Genomic DNA, 18288 nt, shown 5'->3' with positions numbered 1-18288 from the left:
TAAGGAAGGATATTAGCTCTGATGATGTGGAATCTGTATGGGTAGAATTGAGAAATACCAAGGGGCAGAAAACGTTAGTGGGAGTGGTATATAGACCTCCAAACAGCAAAGCGGAGGTTGGGGATGGCATTAAAAGGGAAATTAAAGAAGCGTGCAATAAGGGCACAGCAGTCACCATGGGTGACTTTAATCTACATATAGATTGGGCTAACCAAATTAGTAACAATACTGTGGAGGAGGAATTCCTGGAGTGTTTACAGGATGGTTTCCTGGACCAATATGTCGAGGAACCAACCAGAGATCAGGCCATCTTAGACTGGGTATTATGTAACGAGAAAGGATTAATTAGCAATCTTGTTGTACGAGGCCCCTGGGGTCGGAGCGATCATAATATGATCGAATTCTTCATTAAGATGGAGAATGAAGTAGTTGACTCAGAGACTAGGGTCCTAAATTTAAATAAAGGAAACTACGATGGTCTGAGGCGCGAGTTGGACCGCATGGATGATGTACAGAATTTGTTCATCCCAGTTTGGCATAAAAATAAAACAAAAAAGGTGACTCAACCATGGCTAACAAGGCAAATTAGGGATAGCATAAGATCCAAGGAGAGGACATATAAATTGGCCAGAAAAAGCAATAATCCTGAGGATTGGGAGCAGTTTAGGATTCAACAAAGGAGGACAAAGGGAAAATAGAATATTGCTATGTAAGCTTGCAGGGAACATAAAAACTGACTGTAAAAGCTTTTGTAGATATGTGAAGAGAAAAAGATTGGTGAAGTCAAGCGTAGGTCCCTTACAGTCAGAATCAGGGGAATTTATAATGGGGAACAAAGAAATGGAAGACCAACTAAATACATATTTTGGTTCTGTCTTCATAAAGGAGGACACAAATAACCTCCCAGAGATGCCGGGGAACATAGGGTCTGATGAAAGGGTGGAACTGAAAGAAATCAGTATTTGTAGGGAAATGGTGTTAGGGAAATTGATGGGATTGAAGGCTGATAAATCCCCAGGGCCTGATAATCTACATCCTAGGGTACTTAAGGAAGTGGCCCTAGAAATAGTAGATGCATTGCTGATCATCTTCCAACATTTGATGGAATCTGGAACAGCACCCATGGATTGGAGGGTAGATAATGTTACCCCACTATTCAAAAAAGGTGGTAGAGAGAAAACGGGGAATTACAGACCAGTAAGCCTGACTTCGGTAGTGGGGAAAATGCTAGAGTCCATTATAAAAGATGTAATAGCAGAGCACTTGGAAAACAGCGACAGGATCGGACAAAGTCAACATGGATTCACAAAAGGTAAATCGTGCTTGACTAATCTACTGGAATTTTTTGAGGATTTAACTGGTAAAATAGATAAGGGAGAACCAGTGGATGTGGTGTATCTGGACTTTCAGAAGGCCTTCGATAAGGTCCCGCATAAGAGATTAGCGTGTAAAGTTAAGGCACATGGGATTGGGGGCAAGGTATTGACTTGGATAGAGAACTGGTTGGCAGACAGAAAGCAAAGAGTTGGAATAAACGGGTCTTTTTCCGAATGGCAGGCAGTGACTAGTGGGGTACCGCAGGGATCGGTCCTTGGATCCCAGCTATTCACAATATATATATAAATGATCTGGACAAGGGAACTAGATGTAATATCTCCAAATTTGCAGACGACACAAAGCTGGGTGGACGTGTGTGCTGTGAGGAGGATGTCGAGAAACTCCAGGATGATTTGGACATGTTGGGTGATTGGGCAGAAACATGGCAGATGCAATATAACGTGGATAAATGTGAGGTTATCCACTTTGGTGGCAAAAACAGGAAGGCAGATTATCTAAATGGCAATAGAGTGGGAGAAGGGGAAGTGCAACGTGACCTGGGTGTCCTTGTGCACCAGTCGCTGAAGGTAAGCATGCAGGTGCAGCAGGCGGTTAAGAAGGCAAACGGTATGTTGGCCTTCGTAGCAAGAGGGTTTGAGTACAGGAACAAGGATGTCTTGCTGCAGTTGTACAGGGCCTTGGTGAGACCACATCTTGAGTATTGTGTGCAGTTTTGGTTGCCTTATCTGAGGAAGGATGTTCTTGCCATGGAAGGAGTTTAGCGAAGATTCACCAGGCTGATACCTGGGATGGCAGGAATGACGTATGAGGAGAGACTGGGTCGATTAGACTTGTACTCGCTGGAGTTTAGAAGAATGAGAGGTGATCTCATTGAAACTTATAAAATTCTGACAGGACTGGACAGACTAGATGCAGGTAGGATGTTCCCGATGGTCGGGGAGTCCAGAACCAGGGGACAATGTCTAAGGATAAAGGGTAGGCCATTTAGGACTGAGATGAGGAGGAATTTCTTCACCCAGAGAGTGGTGAACCTGTGGAACTCTCTACCACAGAAGGCGGTGGAGGCCAGTTCATTAAATATATTCAAGAAGGAGTTGGATATATTTCTTAAGGCTAAAGGGATCAAGGGGTATGGGGAGAAAGCAGGGGCCGGGTACTGAATTTAGATGATCAGCCATGATCGCATTGAATGGCAGAGCAGGCTCGAGGGGCTGAATGGCCTACTCCTGCTCCTATCTTCTATGTTTCTTCTATGTTTGTCAGGTAAGGTTTATCGAGGGATATGGAACAAAGACACGTAATTGGAGTTAAGATTCAGATCATCTAACAGAATGGCGGAACAGGCTCAATGGGCTGAATTCACAACCTATGTCAATGATTTGGATGAGGGGACTAAATGTAACATTTCCAAATTTGCTGATGATACAAAGCTAGGTGGCAGTGTCAGTTGCGAAGAGGATGTGAACAGGCTTCAAGGGGATCTTGACTGGCTCAATGAGTGGGCGAGAACATGGCAGATGGAATATAATGTGGATAAATGTGAAGTTATCGACTTTGGTAGAAAAAACAGAAAGGCAGAGTATTTCCTAAATGGTAAAAGATTGGGGAATACAGATGCTCAAAGGGACCTGGGTGTCATTGTACAAGAGTCACTAAGAGTGAATGTGCAGGTGCAGCAAGCCATTAGGAAGGCAAATGGTATGCTGGCCTTCATTACAAGAGGATTTGAGTATAGGAGTAAAGAAGCCTTGCTCCAATTATATAGGGCCTTGGTGAGACCACACCTGGGGTACTGTGTACAGTTTTGGTCTCCTTACCTAAGGAAGGATATACTTGCCATAGAGGGAGTGCAACAAAGGTTCACAAGATTGATTCCTGGGATGGCGGGACTGTTGTATGAGAAGAGATTGCGTAAACTAGGCCTGTATTCTCTTGAATTCAGAAGAATGAGAGGGGATCTCATTGAAGCATACAAAATTATTACTCGGCTTGATAGGGTGGATGCTGGGAGAATGTTTCCCTTGGCTGGGGAGTCTAGAACCAGGGGCCACAGCCTCAGGATAAAGGGTAGGCCATTCAGGACTGAGGTGAGAAGAAAGTTCTTCACACAGAGGGTGGTGAATCTTTGGAATTCTCTACCCAGAGGGCTGTGGAGACTCAGTCATTGGGTATATTCAAAACAGAAGTCGATACATTTCTGACGAGTAAGGGCATCAAGAGATATGGCGATAAGGCTGGTGAATGCAATTGAGACAGAAGATCAGCCATGATCTCATTGAATGGCGGAGCAGGCTCGAAGGGCCGAATGGCCTACTCCTGCTCCTATTTCTTATGTTCTTAATGGCCTACTCCTGTTCCTCTGACATACTAGTAATATTAGATTTAACCTCCAATGTGTACCCAAAATTACTGATGCTGATACTATCTGATTTGTAAAAAGTGTATTTTACCCAAATGACTATTAATATTACGTAAGAACATAAGAAATGGGAGCAGGAGTAGGCCATTCCGCCCTTTGAGCTTGCTCCGTCATTCAATGAGATCATGACTGATCTTCTGCTTCAACTCCATTCACCGGCCCTATCGCCATATCCCTTGATGCCCTTACTAGTCAGAAATGTATCGACTTCTGTTTTGAATATACCCAATGACTGAGCCTCCACAGCCCTCTGGGGTAGAGAATTCCAAAGATTCACCACCCTCTGTGTGAAGAAATTTCATCTCATCTCAGTCCTGAATGGCCTATCTTTATCTTGAGGTTGTGACCCCTAGTTCTAGACTCCTCAGCTAAGGAAAAATTCTCCCAGCATCCATCCTATCAAGCCCTGTAATAATTTTGTATGCTTCAATGAGATCCCCTCTCATTCTTCTGAATTCAAGAGAATACAGGCCTAGTTTACTCAATCTCTTCTGATACGACAGTCCCGCCATCCCAGGAATCAATCTCGTGAAGCGTCATTGCACTCCCTCTATGGCAAGTATATCCTTCCTTAGGTAAGGAGACCAAAATTGTACACAGTACTCCAGGTGTGGTCTCACCAAGGCCCTATATAATTGGAGCAAGGCTTCTTTACTCCTATACTCAAATCCTCTTGTAATGAAGGCCAGCATACCATTTGCCTTCCTAATGGCTTGCTGCACCTGCACATTCACTTTCAGTGACTCATATACAAGGATACCCAGGTCCCTTTGAGCATCTGCATTCCCCAATCTTTCACCATTGAGGAAATACTCTGCCTTTCTATTTTTTCTACCAAAGTGAATAATTTCACATTTATCCACATTATATTCCATCTGCCATGTTCTCGCCCACTCACTGAGCCAGTTGAGATCCCCTTGAAGCCTCGTCACATCCTCTTCGCAACTGACACCTAGCTTCATATCAGCAGCAAATTTGGAAATGTTTCATTTAGTCCCCTCATCCAAATCATTGATGTAGATTGTGAATAGCTGGGGCCCAAGCACCGATCCTTGCGGTACCCCACTAATCCCAGCCTGTCATCCTGAAAAAGACCCGTTTATCCCTACTCTTTGTTTTCTGTCTGTTAACCAATTCTCAATCCATGCTAGTATATTACCCCCAATTCCATGTGCCATAATTTTGTTCACCAACCTCTTGTGTGGGACCTTATCAAAGGCCTTCTGAAAATCCAGGTACACCACAACTACCGGTTCCTTTTTGTCTACTCCACTAGCTACATCCTCAAAGAACTCCAATAGGTTTGTCAAACAGGATTTCCCTTTCATAAATCCAGGTTGACTCTGCTCAATCTTACTATTAGTTTCTAAGTGCCCAGTTATTGCATCCTTTATAATAGATTCCAGCATTTTCCCAACTCCCTCCTTTCTTAAATAGCGGGGTTACATTTGCTATCCTCCAATCTGCAGGAACCGTTCCAAAATCTATAGAATTTTGGAAGATGACAACCAATGCGTCCACTATTCCAATGGCCACCTCTTTCAAAACCCTAGGATGCAGGTCATCTGGTCCTTGGGATTTATCGACTTTTAGTCCCATTATATTGTCTCATTGATCCTAGAATGGTAGGGCATTCGGGACCCCCTCTTAAAATTAGAAAAAATATTATTTAAAAATATATTATGAAATCTGTAGATCGCTTTTTGAGAGAGCAGAGGTAAGAGAGTTTGGGCTACATATACATTGTGATTGAAGTAAGAATATACTGACATACCATTGTATCAACAGGGCCTTCTCTAGCCTTCCTCTATGTATGACCAGTAGCTTCCAAGTGCTTTCATAAACTAAACATTTTTGGATGAAGGGGCTGCTGCTGTGCAGATCTAGAAATTAAATCTCCTTGGTCCTGCTGGGGAAGTTTGCTATTCAACAGGTGTTAGCCGTGGCTCAGTGGTAGCACTCATGCCTCTGAGTCAGAAGGTTGTGGGTTCAAGTCCCACTCCAGAGACATGAGCACACAATCTAGTGCTGAGGGAGTGCTGCACTGTCGGAGGTGCCGTCTTTCAGATAAGACGTTAAACCGAGGTCCCGTCTGCCCTCTCAGGTGGATGTAAAAGATCCCATGGCATCATTTCGCAGATGAGCAGGGAGTTATCACTGGTGTCCTGGACAATTTTTATCCCTCAACTAACATTACTAGAAAACAATTATCTGGTCATTATCACATTGCTGTTTGTGGGACCTAGCTGTGTGTAAATTGGTGGCCACGTTTCCTACATCAGAACAGTAACTACACTCCAAAAATATTTTATTGGCTGTAATGCGCTTTGGGACGTCCAGGGGTCGCAAAAAGCGCTATATAAATGCAGGTCCTTCTTCGTAATTGTTTAAAAAAAAATTAAAGCAAGGCCTACCCATATTCTCCACAAAGTCTCGGCACTTTTCCACCAGCACGGGACGGCCAGGCACGAGAATCTCAGCGTTGCCGAAATCCAGCAGCTTCAAAATATTGTGCTCCACAATGATCATGTTCTCGGATTTCAGATCAAGGTGGAGAGTATGATTGAGATGGAGGTATTCAACAGCACTAAGCAACTGTGTCAGCAACTCCACCACATGGTGCTCACTGTAAGAGGATCTACAATGGAAAGAAAACGTTGCATTAGACTTTGGTAAAGATTCTCTGTGTTAGGATGGTAGACAGTGGTGTTCCCCAAGGGTCAGTGCTGGGGCCACTGCTTTTTTTGATATGTATAAATTACTTGGATATTGGAATACAGAGTAGAATTTCTAAATTTGCCGATGACACCAAACTTGGGGGTGTGGCAATTGATGATACCAATTGACTGCAACAGGACAAAGAAAGGCTAGCAGAATGGGCAGACAAAATTTAATACAGAGAAGTGTGAGGTGATGCATTTTGGCAGAAGGTACAGGGAGAGGCAATATACATTTAATGGCACAGTTTTAAAGAGTGTGCAGGGACAGAGGGACCTGAGAGTTAATGTGCATAGATCCCTGAAGGTGGCGGGACATATTGAGAGAGTGGTTAACAAAGCATATGGGATCTTGGGCTTCATAAATAGAGGTATTGAGTACAAAAGTAGAGAAGTTATGCTGAACCTTTATAAAGTGCTGGTTAGGCCACAACTGGAGTATTGCGTCCAGTTCTGGTCACCACACTTTAGGAAGGATGTGAAGGCCCTTGAGAGGGTGCAGAGGAGATTTACCAGAAAGGTTCTGGGGATGGGGGATCTTAGCTACAAGAACAGGTTGGAGAAACTGGATTTGTTTTCATTAGGAAGTTGAGGGGTGATTTGATGGAGGTGTACAAGATTATGACGGGTTTGGATAGGCTAGACGGAAAAAGGCTGTTCCCACTAGTTGATGGTGTTAAGTCCGTGAATGATTGAGACACGGACTAGCAGGAGAGAAAACAAAACGATCTTTACTGGTGAAAGGCATAAACAAAACTAACCAACAGAGGCTCTCTAGCGCCTTTTATACAGGGGTGGTCACTGCCGGTACTGCAGTCTGAGACCAGTTATTCTCTTAAAGGTACATACACAAAAATTCCTCCCCTTTTAGATAAACAGTACATAACATTCATTTAACAACTAATGATAACAAATTACAATCACAATTACTGTTGCTAGATACATTGGTTAAGTTTAAGCAATTATAAGTTCAGTCTTTGAGGAGGCTTCCTGATTCTGTCTGGATAACGCCTCCTTGGAGTATCAGGTTCTTCTGGCAATGTTGAGTCGGAATCAATGTCGTTGTTTGGTTCATCTGCTTCCAATATTACCGGTTCTGCGGTAGCTGCAATTGGAACGTCGATTTCATTACCAGGTGTATCAGATCGTGGTGTGGAGTTGACATTTTCCAGTGACTCTAGAATCCGGTCAGCATGGCGTCTTACAATGCTCTCCCCAATGTCCACGGTATACATGAGAGGTCCTTGTCGTGTACAAATCGTTCCTGGCTGCCATTTCTCAGTGCGGTAGTCCTGGGCCAAAACTGGTTGACCTATCTTAAGACTCCTGGTCGGCCTTTCATTCATATTCTGAAACTGCCTGTTCTCCACATCTCTTCGGACGTTTGGCTTAACCAAATCCAAGCGGCATCGTAGTCTTCGATTGAAGAACATCATGGCTGGAGTTTGGTTGGTAACTGCATGTGTCGCATTCCGGTAGGCAAACAAGAAGTTGTCCACCTTGTGTTGTAGGGGTATTTCTTCATTACACATTGCCTTGATAGCCTTCTTGAATGTTTGGACAAACCTCTCGGCCAATCCATTAGTGGCTGGATGATATGGGGCAGATGTGTAATGCTTAACACCATTGTTCTTTAAGAACCTCCGGAACTCTTCAGACACAAACTGTGGTCCATTGTCAGAGCAAATCTGTTCAGGCAGCCCATTCCTGGCGAATATGGTTCGTAAAACTGCGAAAGTGTTTTCCGTGGTGGTTGAGGACATTTTTATTACCTCTGGCCACTTTGAATGTGCATCCACCGCAATTAAAAACATCGAGTCCATGAAGGGACCAGCAAAATCAATGTGCACCCTTTGCCATGGAGATGAGGGCCACTCCCATGGATGCAGAGGAGCTTGTGGTGGGGCGTTTTGGACCTTCTGGCATCCTGCACAGCTCTTGGTCATCTCTTCGATTTCTCTATCGATTCCCGGCCACCACACAAACGCTCTGGCTAAGCTCTTCATTTTTACCCCACCCAGATGACCCTCATGAAGTTCATTGAGCACTCTATCCGTCAACTTAGGTGGAATTACTACTCTGGATTCACACATCAAGGTTCCTCTGCACACTGACAGCTGTTCTCTTCTTGGCGAAAATGCTGGCAGCAGTGGTTCGCCATGTGCTGGCCATCCCTTCACCGTTAAATCATAGACCCGTGATAGTGTCGGGTCATTCCGTGTTTCCTTTTCTATGTTTGCATTCGTCACAGGGAGACATTCGACTATGGTCGAGTGGAATAACTCCATTGGATCCACTGCAAAGTCTTCTTCTTCCACCGTCGGCAACGGTAGACGTGACAATCCATCAGCATTTCCATGCTGTTTAGTTCCCCTGTACTTGATGTCATATTGGTGTGCCCCTAGGAAAAGGGACCATCTCTGCAGCCGTTGTGCTGTCATTATCGGTACGCCCTTCTGAGGGTTGAAAATGGAGACAAGAGGTTGATGATCGGTTAGTAGAGTAAATTTTTGACCGTGCAGATAGTGATTGAACTTCTTCACCCCCCACACTAGGCTGAGGGCCTCTCTGTCAATCTGGGCGTAGTTACGCTCGGCAGAAGTTAATGAGCGTGACGCAAAAGCTATCGGTCTCTCCAAACCATCAAGGAATTTATGTGACAGTACCGCCCCAATGCCGTAGGGAGACGCATTACATGCCAGCCTGATTGGCAGTGCTGGGTTGTAGTGAGCCAATACTTCCTTCGAAGTGATTAAGTCTTTACTCTTCTGAAAAGCACGTTTACAATCATCGCTCCATTTCCATGCTACCCCCGTTCGTAGCAGGGCGTTCAGTGGATGCAGAATTGTCGACAAATTCGGCAAAAACTTATGATAGTAATTCACCAACCCGAGGAATGACCTCAGTTGCGACACATTTTCAGGCGCTGGGGCCTTAACAACCGCTTCAATTTTGTCAGGGGACTTATGTAACCCCTCTTCATCAATCACGTGGCCACAATACGATATCTGTTTCTTAAAAAATTCGCACTTGGGGCGGTTGGCTCGCAGCCCATGTTCCCGTAGTCTAGTGAGCACCTGTTCTAGGTTGTTAAGGTGCTCACTGTCATCTTCACCTGTTACAAGGATGTCGTCCAAGTAACACTGAGTCCCCGGAATCCCTTGCAGGACTTGTTCCATCGCTCTTTGCCATATCGCCGGAGCCGATGCTACTCCGAATACCAATCGATGATACTGGTAAAGACCTTTGTGAGTGTTTATCGTGAGATACTTCCTAGAGGACTCTTCAACCTCCATCTGCAAATATGCTTGTGCTAGGTCAATTTTTGTAAAGCGCTTCCCTCCAGACAGTGAGGCGAAGATGTCTTCTATCCTTGGAAGAGGATATTGTACTGTGTGACGGACAGGGTTCACCGTCACCTTGAAATCCCCACAGATGCGAATCTTCCTTGGCTCTCCGGACTTATTGTTTAACGTTTTCTTCATGACAGGAACGATGGGTGTCGCCCACTCGCTCCAGTCGACCTTAGACAACACGCCCGCCTTCTCCAGCTCTGCCTCGACGGCTGGACGAATTGCATATGGTACCGGTCTCGCTTTGAAAAACTTGGGAACTGCATTCTCTTCTATTTTTAACGAGGCGGTTACGCCTTTAAGCGTGCCCAGTTCTTGTTGAAATACCTCTTTGGCGTTAGCTAAGATTGTTGACAATCGTCCAGGAGTGACGTCTTCATCTTTTTTACCGTCCACCATCATTGCATGAATGGAATGCCAATCTAAGTTTATCTTCCTGATCCATTCCCGTCCCAATAACGGTGGTCCACCATTTGGCAGTATGTAGAGATACAATTTCCGTATTTTCTTGCCATTGTATTCGACAGGCACCCTTATTTTTCCTCTGGGGTATACTTTTTGCCCCGTATACGTCGTCAAGACGATGGATGTCTCTCTCAAGGGTATGTGTGAAAATAGCCGCTCATAGTCTCGTCGATTCATGACGGTTAGCGCTGATCCTGTATCCAATTCCATTTTAACTTGGGACCCTGCTATCGTGAGGGTGACCCAAATGGTTCGGTGATCCTCTTTTGCGATTACATTGTGAAGTTTGAGACAGCTTAATCTCCTGTTCTCGGATTCACTATCGCTCATCTGGTCTTCGGAACTACTGTCCGTCATCTTTTGTACTTTCTTGTACGGTTCCTTAGTAGCCTTTTTGTTGTCGCTGGTCTTCTTCCCAGACCTACAAACTCGTGCAATGTGTCCAATTTTCCTGCATTGTCTGCATATTTTGTCTTTGGACCAGCAGTCCTTCTGGTCATGGTGAGTTCTGCCGCAGCGATAACATTTTGCAAATCCCCGTGTCATTTCGTGGGTGCCGTATTCCTGTGGTTTTTGTTGAATTTCTGCAGCTCCCCTGGCTGCTGCTTCATACGATACTGCCACGCTGAAAGCCTGATCTAGCGTCAGCTCTTTTTCTGCGAGTAACTTCTTCTGTGTTCCTTCACTCAGGAGTCCACAGACAAATTTGTCCCGTAGGGTATCTGCCAGTCCTGCTCCGAACTGGCAGTGCTTTGATAACTTGCGTAGTTCCGTAAGATACTCAGCATTGCTCTCATCTTTGTGCTGAGTTCTCCTGTGGAATTTAAATCTTTCTGCTATCAACAGCGGTGCAAGGTTTAAGTGCTCCTGTAGAACAGCAACAATTTCGTTAAAACTCTTCGCCTTCGGTTTGGCTGGAGTAATCAGACCCCGCAATAGGCCGTACGTTCTAGCGCCCATTACGTTTAGCAATATTGATGCCTTTTTCCCCTCCGCTATTTCATTTGCCTCGAAATATACCTCTACTCTTTCCACATACGTGGTCCAGTCCTCTAATGTATTATCAAAAGCAGTGATACAGCCAGTCTTCGGCATCTTGCAAATCTAAAATGGCGCCTCCTGCGCTTTGCCTTCTTCTCCGATTTAACAAATGGCGCCTCCCGCGCTTTTCCTTCTTCCCCGCTGTTGTTAGCGCTGCTTTCCACGGTTTCCTGCGCGTTAAATATTAATTCGTTTTCTTTTATTATCTTCCCGTCGTGGAGCGGACCCTCTGGGACACTTCCTTCCCTCTTCTGAGGTCCGAACGCTGCCCAGCTTCGAAACACCGGCCGCGCCCTGTATGCTCCACCCTCTCTCTCTCTCCTTGCTTCCCGACTCGCTGCCCGGCCCCGTTGCAGCCCAGGAAGGATCAGAGCACTACCTGCCACCAGCCCGATTAGCTGGGAAACCACGGACCGAGGAACCCAGCCTGGCTCTGGACAGTCTCTCCTGCAAGTTTTGAAATCGATGATTGACGGTCGACGCCTGTTTCTCGAGTTTCAATGGCCTATTTTTTTTTTTTTTTCTTTCTTCTGGCTCCGACCTTCAACAACGTCGTCGGAGCTGTTGCTGAGTTGCAGGTAAGTTCGTTTCTAACTCGTCGCCAGTGTTAAGTCCGTGAATGATTGAGACACGGACTAGCAGGAGAGAAAACAAAGCGATCTTTACTGGTGAAAGGCATAAACGAAACTAACCAACAGAGGCTCTCTAGCGCCTTTTATACAGGGGTGGTCACTGCCGGTACTGCAGTCTGAGACCAGTTATTCTCTTAAAGGTACATACACAACAGATGGTACAAGGACTAGGGGGCACAGTTTAAGGTTTTGGGCAAGAGATACAGGGGGGACGTGAGGAAAAACTTTTTTGTGCAGCGAGTGGTGATGAACTAGAACTCGCTGCCGACGGAAGTGGTGGAAGCGGAGACACTCAGTGTTTTCAAGGGGAGACTGGATAGGCACTTGAGGGAAATAAACTTGCAGGGCTACGGGGATAGAGCAAGGAATGGGACTGAGTGAATTGTTCTACAGAGTGCCGGCACGGACTCGATGGGCTGAATGGTCTCCTTCTGTGCTGTTATGACTATATGACTCTGTGATTATGTGGTGGTGTTATCTGTTCTTTCTTCTTATACATTACAAAATAAAAGGGCATGAGAATTTCCGTGGGGTCTCCTGATTTCATAACTTCTGTGTAAACGGCTAAAAACAGCCAGTTACACCTTATCTCCAGGCTTTCTGCCATAGTTGTGGCGGGAGATCAGGGGAACCCAGTGGAAAACTTCCCCTATAGTGTTTATACTGCAAGTTTCTGCACAGATAGACAGGTGGAAAAATAAGTAACAGCATACTGGAAGTAACAAATTTAGATCAGGCTAGGTCTTGCCACAACATGAAGAGAGATGCAGAAAAACTGTGATGAACGAAATTAACTTTTCCTTAATATAAACTTCATGCTCAAGGTGGAGGATGTTTGCGCAGGGAAATATGTCACTTTTCTACATCAGGCGCTTACTGTCAGCATCCAGTTTGGTGATAGCGGCCATGAATTTCTTCTCATTCCATTCCACTGCCTCCTGCATTTATATTATAGCAGAGTCCCTCGCGTATTTGCAATGTAGCTGGAGGTGGGACGGGGGATGTTTGGAAGGCCACCGCAGCACCTTGCCACAGAATCTGTAGACGTACCAACCACCTGAATGTTTTCAAAAATGTTTTAAAGTACCCCAATTTTTTTAGAAAAATGAAGTTGGTTTCTGTACTGCAATCGATTGGCCTGCTCGCCTTTTAAATTTTAAATCCTCACAATAACACTTAGCATCGCAACACGCAGGGGATTCACAGGCGCCACTTGCATTGCTGGGACACGAATGCAGGTAAATACATCATGTGACATATTTCCCCTCATTTGCATGGCATCATAATATGCTCACCCATTCGTGAATGGTCATATTCCACTTCAAATCCACAGGAAAGTCTGACTGGCAGAAAGGGGGAACTGCACCTCCTTTGTAACCGGTCCCCGCCCCACCCAGATAACTGCTTTTACACCAAGAAAACAGAGGAAATTTGCACCAGCCTCGCCAGAAGCGGAATAACACCCCCTGAAGTGTGACGTTGGAAACCGAGGCTCACACAGAGCAGCTCCATCTTTACCTTTCTGCCAAGTTGCGAAGCAGCTCTTTCCCTTCGCAGAGTTCTTGGATCAGAACCAAGTATTTCGGTGTGATGTAGGCACCGTGAAGCTGTACAATGTTGGAGTGATGAAGCTTCTTCAGGGTTTCATACTCCTTCAGGACAAACGGCTTACTCTGTTTCTTGTAAGGAGTGATTTTAGCTGCAAGCGACTTTCCGGAGGAGTTTTCTGCACATTTTTTTATGATGCTGAAGCGCCCTCTTTAAAAATAATAATAATCAAACAATGCATGGAATTAATTTTAAATCATCTAATTAATGTAAAATAAAATAAATCTAGGCATAGTCAAAAACATTAATCAGCAAGAATGCCCCCACTCTTTCCTAAAACCACCTCATCTTTCTCCCTCCTTCCATCAAAAGCCTCTTAAAAATCTATGGACGGCAATTTCCTCGGTGCTGCTCTTTCTCCACCACCAGACGTGCAGCAGAGACCCCTCGTATATACATAATCGTGGTTTCTGCTGCACTTCCGGTGAAGTTAAGGCAGTGGAGCTCCGAGGAAATTCTCGGCCAATGTCTTTGACTCTGCATTTGCTGCACTCTCACCCACCATACCCCCACTTAATTTTTCATGTCTCCTGCTTGGGGCTCTCCTCTGCCTCTTGTAAAGCACTCCAAGATGTTTTCTATGTGAGGGATGCTAGATCAAGCTGTTGTTGAATAGAGGCTGAATTGGTAAAAAGACAGACAATTTATCAAGTAACATCTTCTTCACGTGTTTTTTTAAAAAAAGAAAATGTTTCCCCAATCCCTGTTTTTAGTTTCCCTCTAGAATTTGATTCTTTCATTAACTAGTTACTGAAGAACACAATTGTTAGTCCATGGAATGCCCTCTTTTGACATTACTTGTAAGAGCCATAAAAGCTTAAGAAAATACTTTAAAATAGTGGCTAAATGGCATAATAGTTAATTTACCTGAACGACTTATTGTATTAAGAAACCCCCTATTTTCTTGCTCCAGTAGTATAGTCCGACACCCCCTTCATTCTTGCCACAATGGAACAGTCCCTAAGCCACACATGGGTGCAGCCATCTTACAGTTTTAAACTGCACGTGGTGAAAGAGGCAGAAGCTGTGAGGTTTGGAGCAGTACAGTTTTTGACCGTGTTCGTTTATACGTGTTTGCTTTGTAATTCTGTTTGTTAAGTGTTATAGTAAACCGTTTAAAAGACAAAGCTACGTTTGGGAACGTTTTATTTCGACACGCGTCTACTCGATGTTAAAAGCCCCACAGCCCAGTGGCCTGCCTGTTTGGAAACTAAGAAGCGCCACTACATTAGTCAAAAACTAGCTCCCTAAGAAGGGACGGAATCGTCGGCGAACGTATACATGAATGGTCACGGAGCCAGACGACAATTTAAGAAAGCGAAGGTACAGTGACTGTTACTTGCTTTGTTCATTCTGTTGAGAAGCTAAGTAAGAGCTGCGGGTAAAATGGCCGAGGCCTTACGGAGCCAGGAGCTTCCCCCAGCCAGAAGGATTGCTGGCCAAAAGAGGGAAATAAAGCTCACCCCAAAGGCAAGGGAAGAGAAGTTACATAGAAGCATAGGTGCAAGGAAGGCTAAATTAGTTCAGATAACTGGAAAAATGAAGATAATTGATCGTCTCATGGAAGATAATGCTAATATTAAGAAAGCTGAAGACATGATGTATTACGATTTCTCCAAGCTGCATGAAGAATTTAATATACTCAATGAAGATGTATTAGCACTTCTGTCTGAAGAAGAGGGAAACACTGATCAGCACGACTGGTTTGATCTTAAATCAACCAGCAATAAGGACTATATCAAGGCCACGGAGCAGTGGATGTTAAAAATTCGTCAAGATGCTGATACAGCAGAGAAAGATAAGGTTGACGATGAAGTCGGACCAGACGATAGCATTTCAGAGACTTCCGCCAGACCGAGCAAAAATCGAAAAGAAGGTAGCTCTGTTTCTGGACGCAGGTCAGTCGCTTCTACCACAAGCTCGGCGCGACGCATGAGAGCGGAGGCTGAACGGGCGGCGTTGATGGTGCGCGCAGCATCTTTAGATGAGAAGCAAGCTCTTGAACGGGAAGAGGCCCAACTGCAGGTCCAAGAGGCCCAACTGCAGGCCCAACTGCAGGCTCAACTGCAGGCCCAAGTGCAGGCCCAGCGGGCCCAGGTGCAGGCAAAGAAAGAACGGCTGGAGATGAAAACAGCTATCGAGGTCTCAGATGCCAGGTTGAGTGCGTACGAAGATTATGAAGGCTCACGGGACGGCGGGAGCCACTGCCAGTCAACGTTGCCACATAGAGTTGGATCCAGGGCACCTTCAAGAGTTACAACAGAGCCCGAAAGCAATTCCCCGGCATTACAGCGTGGAAGAGTGGCCTCTCCACTAACAGGAGCACGTGATGCTACCCCAGACGTCAGACGGTCTAGACTAGACCCTGCTGATGACCACCAGAGGCCTGAAGACACAGGGAGAAGCCTATACCGAGTGATGCAACGTCAGAACGAAATTACAGAGATGCTTGTAAAACAACAGAATCTGTTTCGACTCCCTCAAAGAGACATACCAGTGTTCCAAGGCGACCCACTCAAGTATAAGCCCTTCATCAGATCCTTTGAACAAGCCATTGACTCCAAGACAGAGAGCAGCAGTGATAAGTTGTACTACCTGGGACAGTACACCAGTGGTAAACCACAAGACCTGGTCAGAAGCTGTGAACACATGAGACCGGACCGGGGATACATAGAAGCCAGGAAGTTGCCGCAGGAGCACTATGGTAACGAGCTGAAGATAGCCACTGCATATATCGAAAAGGCTACCAAGTGGCCACAGATCAGATCGGAAGACGGAGAGGCATTGAACGCATATGTTCTCTTCCTCATAGGATGTCGCAACACCATGGAGGATGTTGAATTCATGGAAGAGATGGACAATCCTACGACTATGAGAATCGTCATCTCTAAGCTTCCTTACAGGATGAGAGAACAATGGAGAAGAACAGCCTTTGAGATAATGGAGAGATGGAAAAGTAGAGCCAGGTTTGCAGACTTAGTGAATTTCATAGACAAACAGGCTAAAATTGCTAGGGACCCATTGTTTGGAAACATCCAGGATGTCAGCCCGACCACCGATGGAAGAGTGAAAGCCAAGCCTGCTGAATCAAAGACTCTCAGGAAAGGTGGTTCCAGGGGAAGCAGCTTTGCAACTATCGTCACTCAGGCCGAGGAAGAAAGGCCCCAGAACTCATCTCCCAAAAAGAGCAGCACAGTGACGCCTGCTAATGCCTTTCAGAAGCCATGCTTATTCTGCCAGAAGAATCATACATTGGATTTCTGCAGCGACATCAAAGCACAGCCACATAAGGACAGAATCGAATTCCTGAAGTACAACGGCCTATGTTTTGGATGTCTCTCTCAGGGGCACCTGAGTAGAAACTGTAAGCAAAGAACAACATGCAGAGAGTGCACTCGGAAACATCCCAGTCTGCTGCATATCCATAAAGAAGAACAAGTCTCTAAGAAGAGTGAAGAAAACAATACCGACGAGAAGGTTGTTTCAAGTGCTCTGGTGTCGCTAGAACCAGAGACTTGTGGACTCACTGGGGCCGGTGACAGTGACTGTATTCTTGCCATCGTACCAGTAAGGATCAAGTCTAAGAGGAGTGAGAAGGTTGTGGAGACTTACGCCTTCATGGATCCAGGTAGTTCAGCAACGTTCTGCACAGAATCACTCATGCGACAGCTGAACGTTAGAGGCAGAAGAACAGAAATCCTATTACGCACCATGGGTCATGAGAAGTCAATGCAAAGCTATATCCTGTCAGACCTAGAAGTGTGTGGACTTGAAGAGAAGGACTTCATAGACCTGCCTAATGTTTTCACACAGAGGGAGATTCCTGTTAGAATAGGGAACCTAGCCCTGCAGAAGGACGTGCATAGATGGCCCTACCTAGAAAAGGTGCGTCTCCCATATATTGAAGCAGAAATTGGCCTATTAATTGGAACCAATGCCGACAAAACTATGGAGCCATGGCAGGTGATAAACAGCAAGGATGACGGACCCTACGCCGTCAGGACAGCCCTTGGATGGGTAATCAATGGACCGGTAAGGAGAGATGATGGCCACAAGTCGAACAAGGAGGAACGACAAAACGTCACAGTTAATCGCATCTCTATCGCAAGCATTGAAGAGCTGTTGATACAGCAGTTCAACGCAGACTTCTCAGAACGCAGCTGTGAGGAAAAGACAGAGATGTCACAAGAAGACCATCAGTTCATGGGTTTGATGACAAGGTCTACACAGTTCATTGATGGCCACTATCACATTGGTTTGCCACTGAGAAGACAGACCGCGAATATGCCGAACAATCGCTGCATAGCAGAGCAACGCGCCATCAGTCTAAAGAGAAAGCTGAACAAGAACCCCGACTTTCACGAAGACTACAGACTTCATGAGAAACATCATAGCGAAAGGCTATGCTGTAAAAGTGCCCGAAGAACAGTTGAACAGAGACGATGGAAGGGTCTGGTACATTCCTCATCACGGGGTGTATCACCCAAAGAAGAAAAAGATCCGTGTAGTGTTTGACTGCGCCGCCTCATTCAGAGGAACTTCACTGAATGACCAGCTGCTTCAAGGTCCTGATCTTACTAATACCCTCATTGGCGTCTTGACTAGGTTTAGACAAGAGCTCGTTGCCATGATGGCAGACATAGAATCAATGTTCTACCAAGTCAGAATCCCTGACGAAGATGCTGATCTTCTGCGTTTCCTTTGGTGGCCAGATG

At 45.4% G+C, this 18288-nt stretch overlaps 1 protein-coding gene across 1 annotated transcript in view; it reads right to left on the bottom strand.

Annotated features, from left to right (window-relative positions):
* The window catches only part of obscnb (obscurin, cytoskeletal calmodulin and titin-interacting RhoGEF b), a 656492-nt gene that overhangs the window by 22363 nt on the left and 615841 nt on the right, over nucleotides 1–18288 (bottom strand). Inside the window, exons 126-127 of the mRNA XM_085987453.1 lie at nucleotides 13484–13723; nucleotides 6172–6395 (exon numbers count right to left, since the gene is read on the bottom strand). Coding sequence (XP_085843579.1) covers nucleotides 6172–6395; nucleotides 13484–13723 — 464 coding nt within the window. The remainder of the gene's footprint in view (nucleotides 1–6171; nucleotides 6396–13483; nucleotides 13724–18288) is intronic.

Source organism: Somniosus microcephalus, chromosome 5 (assembly GCF_052327205.1).
Source record: "Somniosus microcephalus isolate GS21.2 chromosome 5, FLI_Smic_1.0, whole genome shotgun sequence".
In the NCBI taxonomy this organism is placed as follows: Eukaryota; Metazoa; Chordata; class Chondrichthyes; order Squaliformes; family Somniosidae; genus Somniosus; species Somniosus microcephalus.
Note: the sequence above shows the minus strand (reverse complement) of the source record. Positions and strands in the feature narration are given on the sequence as shown.